Genomic DNA, 24,557 nt, shown 5'->3' on the forward strand with positions numbered 1-24,557 from the left:
AACTCGTTTGATTATTGCTGCACAAATCTCCTCACGTTTAAGTGTTAATTACTCTCCAACGTCACTTACTCAACGACTGTTGCATTTCGTTATCATTGCTTCGTTGAATTTTGCAAATTTATTATCACGTCAAAAGGTATACTAATCAACTTTCGTAGCAAATTATTTCATTTTTTTAAGTTTGATGTAATGATTGCAATTCCTTGCAGAGCAAATCACTTATTTGCATCACTACAAACGTAATCATAAGGACGATGATGATGATGATGATGATGATGATCGTGCAGTGACTTTTTTTTCTCAACAACGGAACTCCCGCCCTCCCATTTCCGGTAAATTCACAACATCCAAGATGGCCGCTACCTTGGGTTCCCTTGTGTCGTACGGCAGCGATTCAGATTCAGAGAAAGAGTCCGAATCCAATGTCACCGCTGACAGAGTTGATCCTGATGCTACGGCGCATCTTAAACCGTTGCGGCCCGGGCAAACCGCGGCTTTAGTTGTCCTCAACTCGGCTCCGGAGGTCGCCGTGAAGGTAGGCTAATGAGCTAACGTTAGCGTTGCGGTGTTGGGGTTCAAATCAACGACGTCCACAAGCAACACTTACCGCTAACTAGCTAAGATGAAATACTAAAACTTCGTGAAGGATGATTATGTACGGGGGTTATATACCTGACGTCGTCGTTTCGTTCCCATGAAGTAGCTAATAGTCGTAGCTGGAAGGAAGGGATGAGTAGGACTGTAAATTAATGTCTGCATGCTCAACAATCCAGATAAGAAAATCAAAGAAAGTTGAATCGGTTCATCTGGATACAACGTTTATTAACAGATACGTTTCATCACTCATTTACTTGGATGACTACTTACTCACTTAGATTATTGAATCCCTTAGTGGACTCACTTAGATGAGTGATGAAACGTATCTGTCAGTAAACGTTGTATCCAGGTGAACTGATTCAGCTTTCTATGACTGTAAATTAAGGTTGTACTGTCAAGAAGTAAAGATTTGAGTTATCCAGCCATACCGCTACCACTAAAAGTCGAAGGACAGCAGTCGATCGAAAGTTGGCCTGTATCTGCAGTCCCGTCGAGAGAAAAAGGCTTGAAAATATCCGATATATCCATATTCTCGGTGAAAAGGAGATATCGCTATATCCGAAAGTAAAGAGGGCAAGGAGTCAAATTCTGAACTTACATTTAAGCAAATTGGATTTTGTTGAGGAGGCTGTCTAGATTCTGATTCACATCAAAACAGCTGCGGCTTAATAGTAAAGGTGTTATTGCATTGCACCGAAAAATCAATTTTGCTGATCATAGTATCCCTTATATTAGGAGGCCATTGAGACGGGCACACACCTGGACCCCGCGTTGAAAGAAGTCAACTACAATCCTACGTTTGAAACCATGTTTGCACCAGAGGTATGTTACTCATTCACGGAGGTAAAACCCGTAACGCGTAGGTCTGACTATCCTGCATTTCGCAAAAAAAACTTTGTTGGGATCGAGTACAGAATTATTTTTATATGTGTATGTCATAATGTTCTTAGGGATGCACTGAAATGTGGAAAAATTGCAGATACCCATATAAAACAAAGATATTTGGCTAAAACCGATGCCATAATCTTTTCATGTATCACGTTTATATCATCGTATAAATTTAAATGTGTCCCTATATACCATGTAGTCCTATTGCACATTCAGCCCTTTCCAGCATATATGTTGACCACTGCCATTGACAAGAGTGAGGTTGTTGGGAGTGGGAATTTTGAGGTGACTTTGCTTTGTTGTACTCGGCATGCTGATTGGGATGTCAAGTTTTCAGGTGATGCATTTATAGTTAAGTTCTTTGGCAATACACCCTGTTGAATAAGCAGAATAGCTTTTACATAGAGCTACTTTATTGTCCTTATCGGAGACTTTGAAATTGCTCCATACCGCTGGCACTTATCAGTAATATTAGGCCATCAGAGAGGTGTACAGAGAGATGCATGGCACATCAAGTGATGTAGGCTAAACTGAAAATGTTAAGCAGAGCTATAAAAACACATCCAGGTTTTACAGCATAAGTGGGGGGAAAATATTGAGAATTTTTACATTAACAGTTAATGGCCAGAATTTTCAGCTTTATTATCAGAAAGTGCTCGTACTTGGCCATACCAAAAGACGAAAGGCATCTCAAATTATTTTCTTGCTTCTTACAAGTTTGGACCGGTCAACCCGTATAAAACCCAGCAAATGGCTGCCCCACGAAACATGTTATCTGGCTATGCAGAGCCTGCCCACCTCAACGACTTTATGTTTGAACAGCAAAGAAGGACGTTCTCTACTTTTGGTAAGTTGTTTGGCTCTAGTAAAGAAGGGCCTTCTGCTCTCATACCCAGCTTTGATACAGATATACATATATTTACATATTTTTGACACACACACATATATATCATAAATATTTTTTTTAAAAATTTAACTCGTCAGCTAACAGTTCTTTCTACTTACAGGCTATGCATTAGATCCATCTGTAGACACAAGTCAAGTTTCTTCTAATAGCTACATTGGAGCAGTGGATGAAGCAGAGAAAAATAAAGGTAATCATTTGCTAGTAGTTATTGCTTAGTTGTTTTTATATTAGGGTTGCCCAAAAAGTTTTTGATCAATATTTGATGAAAATAATGAACAAAAAATGAATGTGTTGTTGATCAACTGTTTTGTTGATTTACTGCTTTACTTCAGAATACTTTAGTTACCATGTCAATATGAAATGGGGAAACAATGTCAGCTGTACGAGAGTGCGACCGATTTCATAGACACGAGTCGGGTGCTGAGACAAAGAAAAAAATTAAAAAGAAGGGAGAATTTCATAAGTCACTGCAAGGATCGCTGGATAAATTTGTCAACACTTCCAGAGATGTGGTGGCTGAGCGGGTGTCTAAAGCTAGTGGGTGCATGTGACTGTAGGCTGCATGTAATTACTGGTTTGAAAAATGGCCTAAAATCTAAAGGAAATGTAGACTATAGACCTGAAATATTGAATTGTAACATAATGTCATACTTCAACATGCCAAAATGAAGTGACAGCTGAGCTGACTTGATGATGTAAAGCCAATAGTTTTACGGTTGATTTTTTTTTTCCTTTTAAAGACAAACAAACAGTCATAGCTGAAACTATGCGCATGGTGATGCTGTATTGTGCTACCTGTTAAAAATGTATTGCATCGATATTACGCGTGCAATAGAACTAGAATAGCTATGTGTGTGTGACCGTGATTCATGCACATGCATGTCAACGAGCAGGGCCTCGCACGTCAATTTTCCACAGGGCCTTGTACCCCCCCCCCCCCCGCAACCCTGACCAAGGTAACTGAACAAAAAATGGTTGATCTTTTTTTCTTTTCTTTTCTTTTTCTTTTTTTTTTTTTTTAGAAATATCCACCTGAAAAATGGCAAATCTTGGAGCAGTCGGTTGACTGTTTTCCCTAGTGGCAGACCCTCTGTGTATTTGTGTATGAACGTATAAAGCTGATTATTTTATTACTACATGGGTGACTTTATCTCTCTTCACCACAATGGTCCGGTACAACATCTGCATTACTGCTGATGTTGCACCAATCCACCTGTCAATCTCCCGCTCCATCCTACCCTCACTCATGAACAAGACCCCGAGATACTTGAACTCCTTCACTCAAAGCTCTCAATTTACCAGTCAATCTTCGTTTCAACCCTCACCTATGGTTATGAGTTTTGGGTAGTCACCAAAAGGGTGATTGCAGATACAAGCGGCTGAAATTAGTTTTCTCCGTAGGGTGTCTGGGCTCAGCCTTAGAGATAGGGTGAGGAGCTCGGACATCCGGAGGGGGCTCGGAGTAGAGCTGCTGCTTCTTCGCATTGCAAGGAGCCAGTTGAGGTTGTTCGGGCATCTGATTAGGATGCCTCCTGGGTGCTTTCCTTTGGAGGTTTACCAGGCACAGCCAGCAGGGAGGAGACCCCAGGGTAGACCCAGAACTTGCTGAAGGGACTACATGTCCAATCTGGCCTGGGAACACCTTGGGATCTCCCAGGAGGAGCTGGAGGGCGTTGCTGGGGAGAGGGACATCTGGAGTGCCCTATTTAGCTTGCTGCCACCGCGACCCGACCCCGGAGAAGCGGCTGATGATGACTGAATGAATGGGTGACTTTATCCTTTGTAACCTGGGTATTGAATTTGGAGTAAAAAATGCCATTTCTCTGATGGCTCTTTCTCCTCCAGGGCTGACTGTGTTTGAGGCTGGTCCCAAGAAGTCAGAGAAAAGGAAAAAGATAAAAGGGGGCGAGGCAGCAGAAATTGACAACTTCCTTGGGCCATGGGCAAAATATGCAGACGAGAAGGACGTGGCCAAGCCATCAGAGGTAAGGCAGTATTAATGTTTTGGCAAAATGTTCAAGAATATTGTTCTTTCATAGAAGTCATGGACTTTTTACACATACAATAAGGCAGCATGATGGGAAGAAATTGTACTCAGTATTGTTCCAAAATGAAGAAACTGAAGAATATTGGCAAGTATTCACTCTTCCCTGTTTATCATCTTTGCATCAACTAGAAGAATGGAAAACAAATGACTTCAGCTTGTTTTATCCATCATCTCTGTAGTGCCCCAGAGTAGACCTGTTAAGTGATTCTTGGCTTGATATTGGTTAACAGGAGGAACAGAAGGAGCTGGATGAGATCACAGCCAAGAGGCAAAAGAAGGGAAGGAATGAGGATGAGGCTCCAGCAGAAGAGAAGACCATTCTCCATGGTAACCAGGCCTTCTTTGCATTAGACATTAGACATTTGAGTAACTGTATTAGCTATTTGCCATTTACAGTTATTCCAGTGTTAAGATTGAGTTTTGTGTGATGTGTTGTATATGAAGTGCTGTTTGATTTCTAACGCAGTTCAGCAAATGGGTATCCAAAGACTGTAATTGTTAAGACCCCCATCTATATACCTACATGCATCCCCACTGGCCTCAGAATGAATCTCAACTAGAACCTTCTGTTTTCTTATATCCGTCCTGTCTGTCTCAGTAAAGAAAAAAATAACATAAAGTGGAAGAGACTGCCTATTTAAAAAAAAAATATATATATATATATATATATATATATATTTCGAGTGGAGCAGGCATCTCACACCATTTTTCTATGTTTGACTCTATCCTCCAGTCAAAGACATGTATGACTACCAGGGCAGGTCCTACCTACATGTACCACAGGACGTGGGCATCAACCTGCGTACTGCGGATGTCCCAGACAAGTGTTACTTACCCAAGAAACAGATTCATGTCTGGTCTGGACACACCAAGGTTGGTGGGAAAGGGGCATTTGGATATTTGTGCGTGTCTCGATGTATTCCTCTGTGCCATTTTAAAAAGTATGTCATAAATTATGTCCCAGTTGGTAGTTGCCTCAGAGAATCTTTGTGCTGACGAGTGCTGATATTGCAGTTTTTTAACTCAAAAACATTTGGTGATAAATAGAGTAGTAATTCCAGTTACAACTGTCTGCTGGGTTGTTTCTAGATGTGAGCTGGAGGTTATTTTATTCTCTAGTCAAAAACATTCTGTGACAGTGGGGGGAAAAAAGCGTCTTGGGGGGGAAAAGCCCACAGCATAACCATAGATTGTTCCTGACTCATCGATGATTATGCTGTCTCTTTCAAAACAGCTTTGATATAACATAAATGTAGTGGCTTATACAACCTACACAAGCTTGGTCTGATTTTAGCCTCTGATCTGCCAGTCTGCTTTGGAAAAAAGAGGAATCACTCAGGTCTTAAATTGGCTAGGCTTCCATCTGCCTGGCTATGGAATAGTTGCTGCCATCAGAATCTTATTTGAAACACAGTGAGTAAGGAACAACCAGGCAGTATGCAGGACCGCCAGTGTCAAGATGATGGTTTGACGTGGGGAGGGCGCAGAGAGTGTAATAGACATTTTTTGTGGCATATTTTATTTCCAGTAGAGCTGGTGATTTTAAGATATTGCAGAGGCAGTATATTTTAAGTAACGAGCATGCAGCATCACGCGTATGCATAATGTCCGCCTTGGCAGCGTTAGCATTCATCTTGTCTCCCAGCAGTTCTTCATTATTGGCAATATGGCTGGCTGGTTGATCAAACTGTACATCTGCAGGCTCTTGATAAAATTATAAACTGTTGTTCACTAGGTAAGAACTAATTTTAACTGCTTAAGTACTGTAATACATAATGTTGCTTGCAGTGGTAACAAGCTAAATCCAGAATCTGTCATTAAGTTTACACACATCATAAACGGTATTAGGCTATTAAAAGGCTGAACAAAACACCTTTTTCGAATCCGGACTAGATGAAGATTCAACTGGGATCGAAACATTATTTAATAAAGGTATTTGTCCTGGAATTGGTAGGCGAAGTCAGTAGTGTGTGTGTGTGTGTGTGTGTGTGTGTTTACATATATGCATGATAAGGTGCATTACACTCTGTATAAAAAGATATCTAGTTATTCACATCTGAATCCTGCTTCTGTCTATTTCTGTTTTGCAGGGAGTCAGTGCTATCCGACTATTTCCTGCTTCTGGTCATCTACTTCTTTCTTGTTCCATGGACTGCAAGATCAAGGTACTAAACCCCACTGGATGCCATTAAAAATCCATAAACACACCCAAAGGGATTGTTCAGTGAATATCGACTTTTTGGCATTTGAGCCCTTTGATCTGTTTACCAAGGTGCAATGAGAAGGTGGATAGCAATTTTACCCCTGTTTTCAGTATTTGGGATTCTTTTAGAATGGTGTAAAGCTAGTTGTTACCATCTGCTAAGCTTATATTACCAAAACTGAAAATGCTGTGCTGTGAAAGTAGTATATACTCAGCTTAGTGGGGAAATTGTAAAAAATACTGAATTCACTCAATGGTAAACTGATGAAAATACTTTGCCAAAAAGTCCTGTACTCTTTCACACCTTTTTACCTTGGCCAGCTTCCATTTCTAAGTGTCTCCATATATATTTCCTTTGAACACAGAGTTTATGATCACTTGGCCAAAACAAAATAATAAAATCTTTTTTTTTCTTTTATTATCACCCAAGGATTGGAAAGAAAACATTTTTTCCTTCCATCTCCCTCCATCTCTTCTTTTTTTGTGTCCATGACTAATCGAAGCTGTCCTGCTGTTGTTGGAGTAGACCTGCCAGCTTAAATTGGAGAGCCTTGCTGAGCCTCTTCCCCTGTTTCTGTTTGCCAGAGGTCTAACCAACACCCTACTGGGTTGCAGAAGTGGGCTTTGCTAGTCCTAATGAGGCCTTTAGTGAGTTCTGATTCAGATCTCGCCTTGTGCTGTGAGATGCGCCCAAAGAAGCTCGGTCATTAGGATAGAGACACTCTCTTACTGTCAAACCGCTTCAGGGGCATACAGGGCTATTGGCAGAATCTCTGTTCACCCTCTATTTTGATCTGTCTTTCTCCTTAGCTGTGGGAAGTGTACAACGAGCGGAGGTGCATACGAACATTTATTGGTAAGTGAACCAAATCCTCCTAAATACTTGATCAGTACAAATCTAAAATTTCAACTGGGACTTTTTCTGTCCTAGCCCAGTCTTGCTTAAATTCAAATTCATAGCTAATCAAATGTAATTTAATGACTAGGAAATTGTCCCAAAATTTTGTGAAATGTGGAAATATTTTACCACTGTCAAATACCCATCAAAAAATGATGACAGGAAATATGGGAAATATTCAAAACATACAGACAGAAGGGGAGTTTTCCGTTACTGGAACGTTGATGACATGTCTGCGATGATAAGCCCCCCCCCCCCCCCAGTATTTTTAATCAGTGTTAGGGTAATGCATGCAGGTCACTCCTCCCATCTTCCCAGAGACAGCACGCTGTCAGAACGGCAATTGTTCCCCCTCAGCTACGGTTGTGCCTGTCAGCTTCTTCACACAGCATGTATAATTCAACAGCCCAGGAGACAGGGGAGGGGGTGTGGTGGTGGGGGTACAGGGGCATGGCACAGGATGAGGAGAGGAAAGAGCAGGCAAGAGAAAGGGAGACCAGTTTAGGAGTAGGGTTGGGATATGTCAAAATTTTCCTGCTGGCCACCGTCAGCCCAACAATTGGCAATTGCCGATATATACCCCCCCCCCCCCCCCCAGTGCACCGGACGTTTTCAGAGAATGCAACCATGGAAGAGCTTGTTGCGAATTTGGGAGTATTTTAGTTTTAAGCCTGACGCGAGGACCTAAATGAAGTAATTTGCCATCTTTGCAAATGAGTAGTGCCAGCATTCTAACTGCACATACAGTTTTTTATGTAGTTCTCAAATATGATTTATGAATTGACGTTGCTTTTCAGCACGAATCGATCAGACAGCAACCACTAAAGATGGCTTGTCATTTAGTCATGACCTGTTTTGTGAAAGACTTGTCGGAAATCAATGCAACGAGAATGTGCATGTGGCCCAACTCCAACTGCCAGTTCCTGTTCTTTCACGCTTTGAATTGCACTTTATAGGTTAATTATTTACTGAGTTGAATTCTCGAGGAAATTAGCAAAATAAAAGGACAAAAATCACGGAAAAAATCGCCCAAATAACCAACCGCCGATTGGACTCAGCCAATCGCTGATTGCCAATATATTCATCCAGTTGCCTCAAGTCTATTTAGGAGTGAATAAACAGAGAAAACGAGGGTGTCGGCAGAACTGCAGATGTTCTTAAAGGTGTTTTTTATTTTTTATTTTAATAAGGTTGGCTTTGAGAGTAGATCGACAACTGCATTGTGCATTGTGACTCATTCATTTCACAAGGGACATTTTGCCTTTTTTTTTTTTGTTCTTTTATAGTTACCCACTCTTCCAATTATTTCCAGAGGCTGAGATGGCTTTGGGAAACATCATATTTACGTTAGGGGAGAGTGAAGAATGTGTTTAAATGAATAGGCGCTGGGGAGGGACTTGCATGAATGAATACGCATATGATTACAAGCGTATTTTCATGTTTGGATACAAGACTCTGGAAGAGTGAATGTATTGGATTTGGTGTCCGCCCAGATTTTGGTCTGCAGTGTGTCTGTAGTGTGTCTGTGTATCTGCATATGTCTGCATGTCTTTGAGGTCACATACAACATCAAGCTTTTTACAACTGCAGCATTGCCTTTAGTCAGCCAGCGAGTGGGGTTGGTGCAAGGGAGTAGGCGGGTGGTTAGCCTCAGCAGGCTCTATTATCACCGTGGAAACCAGGTAGCCAGGATGAAAGTGCGCGCACCAAATCCAGAGGGACATCATGTCACCTAGATTGTATTTTTTAAATTCATTTATTTCATTAAAGAGAGAGACAGAAAATTGGATAGACTGGGATTATGGGGAGAATAGGGGCATACAGATACAGTAAAGGGTGCAAAAGCTTTCCCTCACTCTCTTCCTGTCTCTCCCTCATACCTCCCTTTACCTGGCCAGATTGCACATTCCTTATACTGTGTTGGGTATCAAAGGAAGTCTAATAGTGTAATAAGGAAACGTATTAACAGGTCCATACAATTCAATTCTCCTTGCCAATACATGTTTCCTTGCTTGTTACATAGTTGTCGTTCCCCTTGCTTCGTTCCAGGTCACAGCAAAGCAGTGCGGGACGTTTGCTTCAACAACAGCGGGACCCGGTTCCTCAGTGCTGCCTACGACCGCTATCTCAAACTTTGGGATTCTGAGACAGGTTTGCTCTACCAGGCTTTTATTAAAAGCCTCTCATCTTCTGTCAAGGGGCAAATGTTACAGTGGAAGCATAAATCTTTTTCATTAACAGTAGTCCAAAATATTTGAATGGTGAGAAGGCTGCACCAGTTGAATATCACATTTCTGAATACCTATTGCAAAAGCATACACAAGAAAACTTTGAGACCATGTTAAGCTAGTCTGTCATGGACACAGGTGCAGGCCACAGGTATTTCTCGATCGGGACCATGTCGATAATCATCACTGAATTGCTTGAGTGTCTTCAGGCATTTCTCTTAGATAGGGGGCTTAGTTTATAAATGAAACTGTTGATGTATGGTCACATTGCACAGACAGAACCACCTGTATGTTTGCATGTGAAGTCTAGTTATCTCCAGGCCTCGTGGCAGCCCCATTTTCTTTTCTGTTTTGGACTTCCATCTTGTTTCCCAGCCCATCTTACCACAGTAGAATGCCTTTCCACCAGAGGGCAGACGAGAGTCTGATCCTCTTATTGTCCTAAGCAAGATTCTCTTGGAAGCCACATTATGTTGACTTGTGATGATATTCATGGCAAGAGCTTCAGTATCAGTGGCTGATCAGGAAGACTGCCTCTAGTGACTGATTCCACACCCACCCCAGTTATGGTTCTAATGGAGGTTGTTGAGCTAAAGTAATTATTAAAAAAAAATTTTAATTTAGGGCTTTATTTTGCATTTCAAAGGAGACTGTGACCTAAATTGTTCCTTTTTCACTTTTTTCTATTTCTATTTCTAAGTTCTATTTTTCTTAATTTTCTTCCTATGTTGTTAATTTTATTGCTATGGTGGTGCAGCTTTCCTTCATTAATTTAGGGGAATCACTAAATATCCTGGTAAATTGCTGGATCGTGGCCGATAGGAGGGACAGAATGGATAGCATTGCAAGTTGCCAACTTGGTCCTTAGCTATTTAGTAGCGTGACCAGAAACTTTTTGAAAACCCTCTGTGTGAATTGTTCTGGAACTCTAACTTTCAATTTTCTCCCCTTCACAGGCCAGTGCATCTCCCCGTTTACCAACAGGAAAGTGCCGTACTGTGTCAAGTTCAATCCAGATGAGGATAAACAAAACCTATTTGTGGCTGGCATGTCGGATAAGAAGATTGTTCAGGTAATGTCAGCATTTGCTGCTCTGCAAACTGCCGGTGTCATGATATTCAGTAAGCCAAACAGAAGCACAGAGCATTTCCGCCTTTACCCAGACATAGAAATGCACACACAGACACACTCAACAGTTTTCACAGGAGGGTGAATTACACTCCTGTCTCATCTTCCAACGAAAACGTGTGTGTTCGGTTTGTAGTAAAAGGTAGATGGTGATGGGACGAGAGCAAGTCGTTAATCACTGGCAAAGGTGACAAGTGGCAAGGGGAAGTAAAAGATATCTGATGAAATTGGATAACCCATAACTTCCATACAATTAGGTGAATTAGTCATACCCGTGGCACTACAATTTCATGGACATCTAGAGGCACACATTCAGAGTATCAAGCTTCCGGTTCTGAATTTCAGTAAGATTTACAGCACTACAGAATTTATTTTTTTTTACAAAGCATGTCCACTCTTTAAGTGTTATGATATTAATAATAAAACAAAATGATTGTTTTGCAAAAAAAATGAACTCACACCATGAAGCTTCACAATTTAGCTGCAAATTCTAACAGAGTTTTCTTAATCTCTTATTGTATTCAGAGAAAATTAACACTAGAACGACCAAGGCTGTCATTTTGACAGTTTTAGATTTTCAAAGCTTAATAACATGAAAAAAAAGATACAGACCTGCCGCTCTGTGAGTGCCCCTAAAATTGCATATATTTGCATTAAAATTAGTTTTCGATCAATGCACAAAAAAAAAAGTTGTGATAAGATCTACCTAAAACAACCATGAGCGGTCAAAATGACCGCACGTAATTTGCGTGCCATCATGGGCGCCATGTCACTATTTACAACTACGTTGGTCACATCATTTCCTTCGCAAAGTTCATTGCTCTGTCCGAGAAACACACTAGCGTTCTCCAGTGCAGAGTAATAGTCCAAACTTGATTTTTGATTATTGCCAACATGTCTGAGTACAGATGCCGTTACAGACGCACCATGACTACCACCGAGGCGTTGCAGTATTTACAGGCGTTGGACAGCGGCCATTTTAAATTGCTTGAAAAATAGTATTAAAGTTGTTAAAATGTTAATTTTGGTGTCAGTCATTTCCTAACAGACATACTAACATATGCAATACATTAATATCTCAATTGGGTATTTATCTTGGACAGGATATAGAGTTTAAAAACCGGCCGTCATTTTGACCGCCCATGGTTGTTTTAGGTAGGAGTGAAATCCCGGTCGTCCTAGTGTTAAATGTTGTCAGCACACATACCCCTGTGCAAGGATTCCGTGCTTTTTTGAAAGATAAAAAAAAATCCGTTCACCACAGATGGGGGGATTATTCATGCAGTCTTTTCTTTGGAATGAAAATGAAAAGGGGATGATATAAAAGACTTGGGGCAGCACGGTGGTGCAATGGTTAGCATGGTTGCCTCACAGCAAGAAGGTCCTGAGTTCGAGTAGGTTCTGGGTAGTCCAAACTTGGGGGTCGTCCCAGGTCATCCTGTGTGGAGTTTGCATGTTCTCCCGTGTCTGCGTGGGTTTCCTCCAGGGGCTCCGGTTTCCTCCCACAGCCCAAAGACATGTAGGTCAGGTGAATCGGCCGTACTAAATTGCCCCTAGGGATGAATGTGTGTGTCAGCCCTGTGTGATGGCCTGGTGGCCTGTCCAGGGTGGCTCCCCGCCTGCCGCCCAATGACTGCTGGGATAGGCTCCAGCATTCCCACGACCCTGAGAGCAGGATAAGTGGTTCGGATAATGGATGGATAAAAGACTTTGGCCTGCTGTAAGTAAACAGCGGCAGCACATCAATGCAGTTATGAGTCATTTCACTGTATTAGTGTAATTCATACTATTCCTAGAGCAAAAGAAGTCTTGGTGTGGGCTCCTCTTTGGTCCAGTGGTTTAAGGAAGATGAGTTGAATCTAGTCCATTCATAGGCACCATATCAGCAGAGAGGCATGCGCTCAACACTAGAACGACCGGGATTTTACTCCTACCTAAAACGACCATGGGCGGTCAAAATGACGGCCGGATCTGTCAAGATAAATACCTAGTTGAGATATTAATGCATTGCATATGTTAGTATGTCTGTTAGGAAACGACTGACACCAAAATTAACATTTTAACAACTATAATACTATTTTTAAACAATTTGAACTTCAGAGAGACATGGTCGAGCTTGAAGAGCAAAATTGAAGAAGTGAAAATATTACCTGAATAACAAAACTGAAAACACATCTTGCTAATCTAACAAACGTAACAAGGACTATAAAACGTGAAATGTAAAAAAAGAACTGAAAATAAATGTTGAAACAGTCCCAAACAACGATCGGGATTTAAAAACTACTAGAACAACCGCCACGGTTTTTAAACTTTATATTCTGTCAAGATAAATACCCAAGTGAGATATTAATGCATTACATATGTTAGTATGCCTGTTAAGAAATGACTGACACCAAAATTAGAATTTTAACAACTTTAATACTATTTTTCAAACAATTTAAAATGGCCTCTGTCCAACGCCTGCCAATACTGCAACACCTCGGTGGTAGTCATGGTGCGTCTAAAACAGTCTGTACCCAGACATGTTGGCAATAATCAAAAATCAAGTTTAGACTATTACTCTGCACTGGAGAACGCTAGTGTGTTTCTAGGACAGAGCAATGAACTTTGCGAAGGAAATGACGTGACCAACACACGTTATAAATAGTGACATGACGCGCACCATGACACCCAAATTACGCGTGGTCATTTTGATTTCTCATGGTCCTTTTAGGTAGATCTTATCACAACTTTTTTTTGTGCAGTTGATCTAAAACTCATTTTGTTGCAAAAATATGCAATTTCAGGAGCATTCAGGGAGCGGCAGGTCTGTATCTTTTTTTTCCACAAAGTTAGTAAACTTTGAAAATCCAAAACAGTCAAAATGACCAGCTTGGTCTTCTAAACGCACCTTGGGTAGGATTTTGTAAATACTTAATTTTTCCAATCAGATATATTTTATCCCATTTGAGCCTTTATTTACATGTCCCTCTCTTACACAGTCCTCCTCTTTCATATTCTGCATCCTTCTCAGCCTCTGTATTGGTGTGACTATACTAAATCTCTCCCCCCCAGTGGGACATCAGGACAGGTGAGGTGGTTCAAGAGTATGACCGCCATCTGGGTGCCGTCAATACCATCACATTTGTGGACGAGAACCGCCGCTTTGTCAGCACTTCCGATGACAAGAGTCTTCGCGTGTGGGAGTGGTATGTACACTCAGTTACCATCAGCCTGAAATGCTAATGCCCCACTGTGTTTGACCACTCTTTCAGGTGTTTGTATATGTGTGTGGGTTGTCATGTTGGATTCTTGGGCCGGCAGGAAAAATATAAAAACCTGTGTTAAAACATGTGAAGTTAAAACAGCGGACAGATTGTACCGGGCAGTTCCCAGGATGAAGGCATGTAATTTAATTTTATGCAAGTGAAGACGGTTTCCCTGGGGCGTCCGGGTAGTGTAGCAGTCTATTCCATTGCCTACCAGCATGGGTATTGCCAGTTTGAATACCCGTGTTGCTTCTGGCTTGGTCGGGCGTCCCTACAGACACAATTGGCCATGTCTGCCGGTGGGAAGCTGGATGTGGGTATGTGTCCTGGTCGCTGTGCTAGCGCCTCCTCTGGTCTGCTGGGGTGCCTGTTTGGGGGGGAGGGGGAACTGGGGGGGGGGAATAGCGTGATCCTCCCACGCACTACGTCCCCCTCACTGTCAGGTGAAACGAAGTGGCTGGCGACTCCACATGTATCGGAGGAAGCATGTGGTAGTCTGCAGCCCTCCCGGGATAGGCAGAGGGGGTGGCGCACCATCGGGAAGGCTCGGAAGAGTGGGTTAATTGGCCCGATACAATTGGGGAGAAAATCAGGGGAAAAAAACGTTTCCCTGGATAAACATAAAATAGTGCTGCGGTGAAGAGTAGAACAAAGAAACGGTGAAGAGGTAGCATCAGCAAAATGATATTTGAAGGGATCTGATCTCTGTGCAGACGGTGGTGTCATTTAAAGGCCAGCTGACTGCTGTTTAACAGCTTGTTGTAGTGAGGCACTATGACCCCAGGGGTTCCTGTGTTCTGTCTGTCCTATTAAACAGATGTAGCAGTAGGGCTGATGGCAACAAAAAAAAAATTTTGTGTTCTGTACTTTGTTCTCCATTTGTTCAGCTCACTGCTCTTTTCCACAGAGTCCTTAAAGAGAAGGATAGAGACAATATAGCAGCTAACCTCCAGCTGACCCTGTTTTTGGAGAAAGGTCACCCAGCTGTGTTGCTAATTAGCCCCGTGTCATAGCTTTCTCCACAGTTTGCCGGCTTAAGCATTGCTGGTACAGCTGGTATATGTTTTTTCCTCTTTTCATGTGTGTGGGTGGGTAGGTGGGCAAGTTAACACCAACAGTGTGGATTTATTACCTTGTGAATCTACCGCACTGGGCAAGAAATCTTTGGATAAATGGCAAATAAAGATTCTGCAGCATTTCCATGTTTCAGATTGCTGAAACCAAGGCTGCAGCAGGTTGACGCAGCAGGTTGTTTGAGTGTGACAAGTGGGTCAGATGAGGTTCAAGGCTGTGACTTTCAGTACCCCTCCCCGTCTACACCAATTTCCTTGTGCACAGCCACTAATCACAAAGCTGGGACAGATACGTTCCCTGTTACCTTGCCTATTAAATCAGTCACATTGGTAGGTTTTATCACTATCATTGTAACTATCATTATTATCAGTTGATGTTGTTCTCAGTCGCTCATTGGCAGTACCCACCAAAAAAGTCTTGTAAGTTAGCCTGGGTTTCCCATGGGAATAAACAAACTCTGGTGTGTGCTACTCAGAGATGATGAATATTTAATGATCTGTTGGTAAAGGAAGCTTGAGGGGGAATTCTTAGAAGGGGGTCTTTTTAGTCGAGGTACACTACTGGCGCAGATTTCTCTTAATCAGTGTTGCCTATTTCTTCTCAGGTAAAATAGCATGTTTACGTGGCAGGATTTTTTTTTTTTTTTGCTGGTTTTTGTGTTTTGACATATGCTCATTGGTCCGAGAGAGATAAAGTGAAGGTGTAATTTGGATGGGGATGACGCAAAGCCCAAGAGCTGTGTCCCGGCATCTACTTTGTGCCCTTATAATGTGGGAGGAGGGAGGTTTGGGGGGTGGACTCCCATGGGCTTTGCCAGTATAGCGTGGGAGCGAGCAGGCAGGCGGGGGGGTGGGGGGGTTGGAGGGGGTTGAGAGATGGCTACTGAGCCAAACAGAGGCTTTACTGACCCCTGCTCTCCCATGGATGCCACCTGGCTCTCGGCTCTGGCCTCTCTCTCCTTCTCCCCTCACTGTTTTCCCGTCCCCCCTCCCCGTGTGAGTGTCAGCGTTAGGCGAAATTTACCAGAACAGGGTCTCGAGACATCAGAGCGGAAGCCGACGGACGCGGGAAAGGGCTGGGGAGAAATTTAGGCATGGTCGGTAAAATGATAGTGAGGCGGGTTATCAAGAAGTCGGTCACATCCTTGTGCAAACGCTTACCAAAATTGAAATTCTGTCCTCACTTTCAGACGTGCACACTGAAGAGTTATCAGCGGGGAGGCTGCCGTATCTGCAGCAGAGGTTTATCACCGGGGAACAGAGACTGTGTAATGCGTTGGAGGAGGATTACAATCAATATGAAATGCACTGTGCTGGGAATTAGCGTTTCATTATGAAGACGTCATTAAAATGACAGGGGATGAGACCGAGGTGTTGGATGAGCACTCGGGGTGATGTCAGACGGTGGAAAATGGGGGAGAGAGAGGAGGTGAAAAGATGCCGATAGGCACGTAGAAGATGTTGGAATCAACAGCACCATCATTCGAAAAGTGAACGTTTCCCAACCAAGCTCTTATTGTTCCCGGTCTTGTTCTCAGTATGCTTTTAGCTCTGGTAGGGGTGCAATTCTTTACCAATTTTCGAGATTGACCTTCACTCACCCCATCGGGAAAAAATACATGTGGTTCTGGCAGTAACCTGAAAGTTGAAATAAAAAAGCCAACTTAGCTCTGCTATCGATTTGTTCCCAGCAGTGAAGGGGGGGGGGGGACTTGTTATTCACTCTTTTGGAGACAAATGCAGAGACTTCACCCCATGATAGTCAGTGGTTTCCTACAGTGTGATTCTAAACATAAACCACACCAAACTACCCTCAATGGAGGCATTTTGAGTCCCTGAGCCAAATTAATTTCCATTTGATATTGATATAAAATTAACATTCTTGATTGACAAGCTTCACAAAGGAGAAAAAAAAAACGTTTACATTTTCACGACCCCCCCCCAGCTTGTCTGTGTCATTCTATCCTTTGCCGTCCGTCACTCAATCCTATTCCCCTTTCCCCATCTTACAAATTCTCTCCATACAAGAACTATTGACTTAGGTTATTTTTGGAGTTCGCAAGGACGGATTTTATTCTTTGATTTCCCCCCCCGCCCCAGAGTTTAGCTTGGCTCGTCTGTAGACATTGTGCTCCGACAAACACAGGGGCCCCTTTTTAGTGTTTGTTTGTTTTTTTTCCCTGTGTGCTTGCTTACATGTGTACACACACACACACACACACACACACACACACACACACACACACACACACACACACACACACACACACACGTGTTTGGGATGCATGGGTGTGTTTCATGCTAGCAAGTCTTTCTTCCCTCAAAGCCCAGCATGTGTGGCATGGATGTGAGTAAATGGACGACTGGAAACAGGGAAAGAAGTGAATCGCCCCTATTTAAGTGAAGTCGGTGATCTGTGTGACACACGAGTGCAGAACACACATATACATGCACACAAACAGACAAGAAAACGCATCCATCCAAACACCCGCCATCGCGAGCTTGGTTGATCCTCCGCAGAACACGGAACATCAGCGTTTCATTTCTGTCAGAGGAAAAGGAGATGGAGCATAGAGAAAAACAGAGGCAGGAGGTCAAAAGAGCGAGGCAGAAATGAATAAATGATCGAGTGCAGGTAGCGTTGACACAGATTCAGAACAAACATCAACTTGATTGCATGCCATTATTTACATAGCTGTGATGCCAGCACCATCTGGGCTCACCACAGCTCCTTTCTGCATGACAATAAGCTTTATTGATATGGAAAAGACTGCTTGCTTTCCTTTGCAAATACAGCATCGAGAATTGTGTCCTGTTGACTTACCGCTTGGTTGGTGAATTTTAAGTTTTGTCTTCTACCATTGGTTGGCCCATCCAAGTGGCACTCACTGTGCTGTTTTGTTTTTCCAGGGACATCCCAGTGGATTTCAAGTACATCGCAGAGCCCAGTATGCACTCTATGCCAGCTGTTACACTTTCGCCCAATGGTGAGTGGTCAACAAAGGCAGAACACATACAGTTTCATCGTCATACAAAGCACACAGGGAAATATACTGTAATTTGTACTTGGCTTGCTTAGTTCAGCTTTGTTTTTGAAATTGAGGAGGGATATTTTATTTTATTTTGCTTTTTTTGTGTTTTCTACAAGATGTGTAGGTCAGATGGGGAGGCAAGTGTATATCAGGAATAGAACAATGACCCCTTTCTGAACACATGAGCACACATGAACGGACAGGTTTGGATCCCAGCACATGGGGCATGTGAGGTGACTTAACTGAAAGCAGTGGCTGATGTGTGTGCACCACATAAATGGCAAACACACATTCTGGAAATCAAAATTGTGCGTAGTCCAAAAACGCTCAATATCCAAATGGGTAGCACAGGATTTTAACCCTGCCTCAACTCTCCTCTCCTCGGCTATTTAGTTTACTTCCACCCCCGCTCCCTCCCTCTATCCCTCCATCTCTCACTCCATCCCTGCTCTTCTTCCAAGGAACAGTGTTCGTGTTTGTAGCGACATGGATCATTTGCCTTCAGTGTGTGAATAATGAATGAGTTCACAGCAAGTAACTATTGGTTTCCTCTTGCTCTTAAATGGCACCCAGCCCCCTGGCACCACATTCAGAGACTTGTGCCTGTCCCCCCCTCCTCTCTGCTCATCTCATCTTAACAAAAGAGACTAAGCCCGAGCAGGCAGGCGAAACTGGCCAAGTTTTCATTCCCACTGCACCTACTGCACTCAACATTTGTGGACAATAATGTCTTTTTATTTATGGATCGGACGGGATGTTGTAAGAAGGGAATTCACACTTGCATGCAGAGCCACACACACACACACTCAGGGACACACATACACAGCCTATTTCTCATCCACACTGACACACTCTCTCAAATACATTAATAATTTCCATCATGTTTCTTTTCAAGAAGTTCAGTGAGTCGTGAAATGATCCGGTGTTAAAGCCCCGCTTCCGTCAATGTGTAGTGACTTTGAGGGTCGAGTGCTGTCAGGAGCTGAAATATCCTGCCAAGTAGGCTTCAAGTGAGCAATCACTGATGAAAATGTGCCTTCATGTTTACAAAATCGCCCACGTCTTTACAGTTAAAGGTTGGTAGACTGACGGGTTGATGCTGTTTTGATTGGAGGGGCAGTTAATTGGGCTGAAACTCAAATTGCGAGTAGACTTTTTTTTGTTTTTTGTTTTTTAACTGACTTTGACCTTTCTTGCTTTAAAAGATTACTACGCCATTGTTGCTGGCCTCCTCTATCTACTGGCTATCTCAACTAGGTTTTCTTTTATAATGCAGTTCATCGATGCTGATACCTATGCATAAAGGGTTTTTCTCAAGCATGTTCTGCCAGTGATGAATTGTTTTTGCCAAACATTTCGCGACTTCAGATGACATCTGCAAAACTGGCAGTTTAATATTTCTGTGTTGATATCTGGATGCATGCTTTCTGCCACACCACAGTCTGCTTATATGCTGTGACACTTAAAAATCTTGGGTATTATAGGTTCTGTAAGGTTTTGGTATTTCATTATAATTGTATCACATATCTTAACCCAAGTAATTAAATAGGCGGAAGGCCAACTGGACGTTCATCACTTTGCAATTTCTGTTTGCCTTTGTCCAACTCCAGGGAAGTGGCTTGCATGCCAGTCAATGGATAACCAGATTCTGATCTTTGGGGCCCAGAACCGTTTCAGACTGAACAAGAAGAAGATCTTCAAGGGCCACATGGTGGCTGGCTATGCCTGCCAGGTGGACTTCTCCCCAGACATGAGGTAGGACTTTACTTTCTCACTCCATTTTCTGACTCCACTCCCAGGAAGCAAACAGAAGAGTTTCGACTGTCTTGGGCAAACACACCTTAGGCAACGGCATGTACAATAGGGGTCTTCACATTTGAGCACAAAAATTTATGACAAATGGCAGACACATCACAAACTAATAAATCAGAGCTTTAGACCAAAAGAAAGATTAAATGCAAACAGTTAAACATAATTTAATACATAGGAAAAACAAAACATTTAAAATGCTTTTAGAAAGGACAAGGAGTTACACATCTTTCTTGTGAGATGAGCATTGGCCTGAGTTTCAGAAACATTCTTGGACAAGGCCAGTGTTTTAGTGAGTTAGAGGCTGTACCGCTCTGCTAAAAGCTAGGTTACACTGCTCTCAGGGTATTTTAACTTTACAAATTCCCATGAGACAAATTGTTGGGTCAGGATTGTTCACCCCGAAGTTAATGGGCAAAATATCAAAGCATTTTAAAAAAGTCAAATGACTATGAGGAAACAGTAGAACTCCCAACAGTAGAACAAACTAGGGCAGATCAACACCCTAATTTTAGCAGGAACCTCAGTGAAGACCTCCTTCCGCGCTCTCAGCTATGACTCTCCATGTCTATCAGCAGGTGCCCCGACTTAAGTAACCTCAGTAACACTGCAACCCACACCCCTGAGAAAAGACCCACATTCAGACTCCTACCTCACATCATCAGGCAAATTTGAAATAGGAATAATTTATAGATGAAATCCTCACACCTCTCTCTCTCTCTCTCTCTCTCTCTCTCTCAATCCATCTGCCTCTCCTCCCGGCTGCCCCTCAGCTACGTGGTGTCGGGTGACGCAGATGGCAAGCTGAACATCTGGGACTGGAAGACAACAAAACTCTACCACAGGATCAAGGCCCATGACAAGGTGTGCATCAGCGCCCTGTGGCATCCACACGAGACCTCCAAGGTCATCACATGCGGCTGGGACGGACAGATCAAGCTCTGGGACTAGTCCCGCTTAGGTTTGTGGGGGGTGGGGTGGGTGGGGGTGGGGGGTTACTGCGCAAGATGCTCCCACAGTGTTTTTTGAGCAGAACAGATTGGATGTTCCTATTACAGTGATATAGAGAGAGAGAGATTGGTGAAGGAGACACGGGAGGGAGCACCCTGTCCCATGGATGTTGTAAAATGGCAGGGTGAAAGCCACAGGGCTGGTATCCAGTCTTGTTAAACTGTCTATTTTTTTATGACCATCACAAGAAGCGGCTTCATGCATTTCCCACACAAAGGGGAGTCACTCACATGTTTGGAAGTTGCCTATACAGCAAAAGAGAGATTAAAGCATCAACTTTCCATCTTTCACTCCGTGTAATTCAGCATTTTGTTTTAGTCAGTGATGTCAGTAATGTGTATAAATGTTTTAATCCCAGGAGGGGTAAAACACCCTTTATTTGAAACATTTTTGGTCATCATTCTATCCTGTTGTGAAAATAAACATTTTCTACTTTTTTTTTCTGTTAAGGAAAATCTGTTATTATCGCAGTGTTTTTTCGCCTTCAGATCTCAAATATTCTTTGTGTCACAGGTCAGATTTTCCATCAGGTTTACTGAGGTTTTCCTTTCATTCTCCCTCATTAAATATGAACAAAATGTCTCCTGAAGTCGAACATATCTTTCTATCCTCCTCTTTCAACTGCATCAAAAGATTTAGGTATGCTTAATAATTGAATGAATTTTGAAGGTGGATTAATTCTTAGGTTGGCAGCCCGGTGCGTTATGTTGTAATGAATTTTGGTGACTATGTTCTGCAGCACCATAGATAACCGTGTAAGACCGATTTGAGTGTTAAAAAAAAAGGGGGGGAGAAAAGGGAGAGAGAAAGAATTGAAATAGAATGGGGGAAATTATCCTTGTGGTCGCTGGATTGACATTTTCTATTAAATCCCCCTGGAACTATATCCCACAGAATTTTAATTGGAGTTTATCGGTCTCATTTTCTTTCTCTCTTACTCTCGCGCTCTCACGCACACAAACATTAAAACATCCCCTAAAAAAACATGTACACAAGTCGAGAGACAATACTGTGAGATCCTTCACATTCTTGAGATGGTTATTTTTAATCCAGATGCTGTCTGCTGAGAACTGGGTTCAACTCCTGGTCTCTATCTCGGCTCTCTCTCTCTCTCTCTCTCTCTCTCTCTCTCTCTCTCTCTCTCTCTCCGTCTGCCCCAGTCATCCCGACAGCCTGCCTCTCCTTCTGAGGCAGAAAACTAAACTCGGCTTTCATGACCTCCACCCCAGTCTGCCTGTCTAGGCAGCTACAGTGGCTTCCCAAAGACACTCATCCTCTGCTTCAGAGAGGAAGAATCTTTCGTTTGGTTTTCCCCTGAGGGGAAGACTTTTGCTGAAGTGTGTGTGTGCATTCGTGCGTGCTTGTGTATGGGCTTTGATGGGGGGTGATTTCTTGCCCAGTGTGTTTGATTCACAAGGTAATAAATCCAACATTGTTGGTGTGCCCATTCAGAGCAATGTAATCTGTCCACATGCTGGTTGGAGCATAGTTTTGTTTTTTTCATCCTGGGCAAGGAAGCTGACTCTGGGCCACAGGTAAAACCACGATGATGATGATGGCCATGACTCAGACTGACCTCCAGCCAACAGCACAATCTCTATGAAGTAGTACACAGGGAGCCTCTGGAGGCAATTACCCTGACTCCCTGCATGTCTGAGGTCATTACAGGCAGAGAGAGCCAGAGAGGGAGGATAAAGAGGAACGGGGATTTCAGCTCTGCTGAAATATCAGGCTTGAGAGGAACGGTCCATCAGAAACTCAAATAATGCAAACAAGCTCTGGCTAACATTTACTCCGATTTAAACCTCCATGTTGAACAGAGATATAAGGTCTACTAATTCTACAATTCCAATGTTTTTCTGTGTTTGCCTACAAACGCACAAAGGTTCGACCACTGGTAATTGATCGGAATCTCTCAGGGATTCCACTGTGTGTTGACCCAGCCCAAGGTATAAACACTGCTGGCGTTGAGGATGTTCTTATGCAGGAATAGGTGAGGCTTGGCCGGGTCGCTGTGGGAGCGGAAGAGCCGGAAGTTGGCACGCTCAAGCTCTTTGAGCAGGCTGAACCAGTAGCGCACGACGGTGGGGTCGTCACCACCCACCTCGAAGCCCGCCCAGTGGAGGTGGAGCTCCAGGAGCAGCTGACCCACGGAGTCCAGAACCCCCTCCAGAACCAAGTTCTCCAGAATCTTCCACTCTGCACTCTCCATGTCTGCTTTCAGTACATCTATCTGGAGGAAGAAAACACAGACATACGGTGTCATAGGTGCAAAACACAACTGTTGTGTGACTTTCTTGTGGAGGAAACAGGATAATTGTCTTATAGTTGTAGTTGGAAGTAGGCCCAGTATTGACTGTACATTTTCAGTTTTGCAGCGGTTCCACAGAGCAAACGTCAGCTCATTTAAGCTAGCCAACAACCCAAAAGTCCAAGATGACCCATCAGTAACGAGTAAAACTTCTTCCAGCACATTAAAAATGATAGGGTATGCTTACTTGCATCTCTGTCTGGCGTTTCTGAGAAAGCCCACCCTGAATGAAACCACATGGGCAAAACCAAGTGATCGAATACAAGGGAGAGGCTGAGAGGGAACAGTAGTGGACCACCAGAAAAATATATTTTCCTAATTGTCTTCACCAATGAGAATTATAATGTTGATATACTGACTATGTAGACAGGATAGGTGAGGTGCCTCGCATGATCTAGAAAGAAGGAATGCTTTGGAGAAATACTAAGCTATCTGTCTTTCTACAGGTGATAAACACCTCCTGTTAAAACAGTGTGAAGATGCTTTAAGTACCGAAAAGCTGTTAAAAGATAGCTGCATAGAGAGAGAGGAGGGCCAGATGGAGGTAAGGCGTACCGGGCTGCGGCTTTGCTTTATACAGTGAATGGCAAGAACACCCCGGGGTTACCTTCAAAAGTAGAGAAACGCAATGACTCGTAATATGCATGGCCCAAGTTCACTGCTCACCCCCGAGGCCTTGAGCGTCCATTAAAGTCTCTTGGAATGTTTAAAGACATCCATTGTGTGACCTTAACACATTTAAAAGGCTAAATAGCGAGAGAACGTTCCTCTCCAAGGTTCACATTTATTTTCTCCAGTGAACAGAGGAGAATTCCTCCTTGCTTGTGCGTCGTCTTAACAGCCTAGTCTGGGATATGAAACTTGAATCAAGGACAAGATTTAAATCCGCTTTGAGATTTAATTAAAGAGAGAGTGTGGGTACTGATTCGGCGGGCGTTATAACAAAGGACGGCAGAGGACACAAGCTGAGCGAAATTTCTCATTTCTGAAACTAAAATGAGAACGTTTACTGGCACCGCGACAGTGCAGACCCCCATAACACCCTGATAGCAGAGGAATGGGATGGACTTCCTTTCCTCATTAGAGGAGGTGGAAAAATCCGCGAGAAAAAAAGAGAAAATCTTGTAAAAACAGCTGTCCCAAGAGAATAAGTCCAAATTATCACTTTTGGCTCCGT

At 42.9% G+C, this 24,557-nt stretch overlaps 2 protein-coding genes across 2 annotated transcripts in view; one reads left to right on the plus strand and one right to left on the minus strand.

Moving 5' to 3' along the window:
- The first annotated feature begins 341 nt into the window (after positions 1 to 341).
- On the plus strand, positions 342 to 21,021 carry cdc40 (cell division cycle 40 homolog (S. cerevisiae)). Its single transcript, XM_056294709.1, has 15 exons — positions 342 to 535; positions 1,333 to 1,419; positions 2,203 to 2,332; positions 2,493 to 2,579; positions 4,238 to 4,377; positions 4,670 to 4,766; positions 5,173 to 5,312; positions 6,530 to 6,604; positions 7,453 to 7,498; positions 9,590 to 9,691; positions 10,725 to 10,840; positions 13,951 to 14,084; positions 18,128 to 18,204; positions 19,860 to 20,004; positions 20,832 to 21,021. Exons 1-15 carry the CDS (start codon positions 353 to 355, stop codon positions 21,007 to 21,009), a joined length of 1,737 nt encoding a protein of 578 aa, XP_056150684.1. The 5' UTR covers positions 342 to 352; the 3' UTR covers positions 21,010 to 21,021.
- Positions 21,022 to 22,981: 1,960 nt separating this feature from the next.
- Positions 22,982 to 24,557, minus strand: part of mettl24 (methyltransferase like 24) — a 63,623-nt gene continuing 62,047 nt past the window's right edge. The window contains exon 5 of the mRNA XM_056294711.1: positions 22,982 to 23,302. Within this exon, the coding sequence (XP_056150686.1) occupies positions 22,985 to 23,302 (318 nt within the window). The 3' untranslated portion in view covers positions 22,982 to 22,984. The remainder of the gene's footprint in view (positions 23,303 to 24,557) is intronic.

Source organism: Lampris incognitus, chromosome 15, assembly GCF_029633865.1.
Source record: "Lampris incognitus isolate fLamInc1 chromosome 15, fLamInc1.hap2, whole genome shotgun sequence".
NCBI classification, from domain to species: domain Eukaryota; kingdom Metazoa; phylum Chordata; class Actinopteri; order Lampriformes; family Lampridae; genus Lampris; species Lampris incognitus.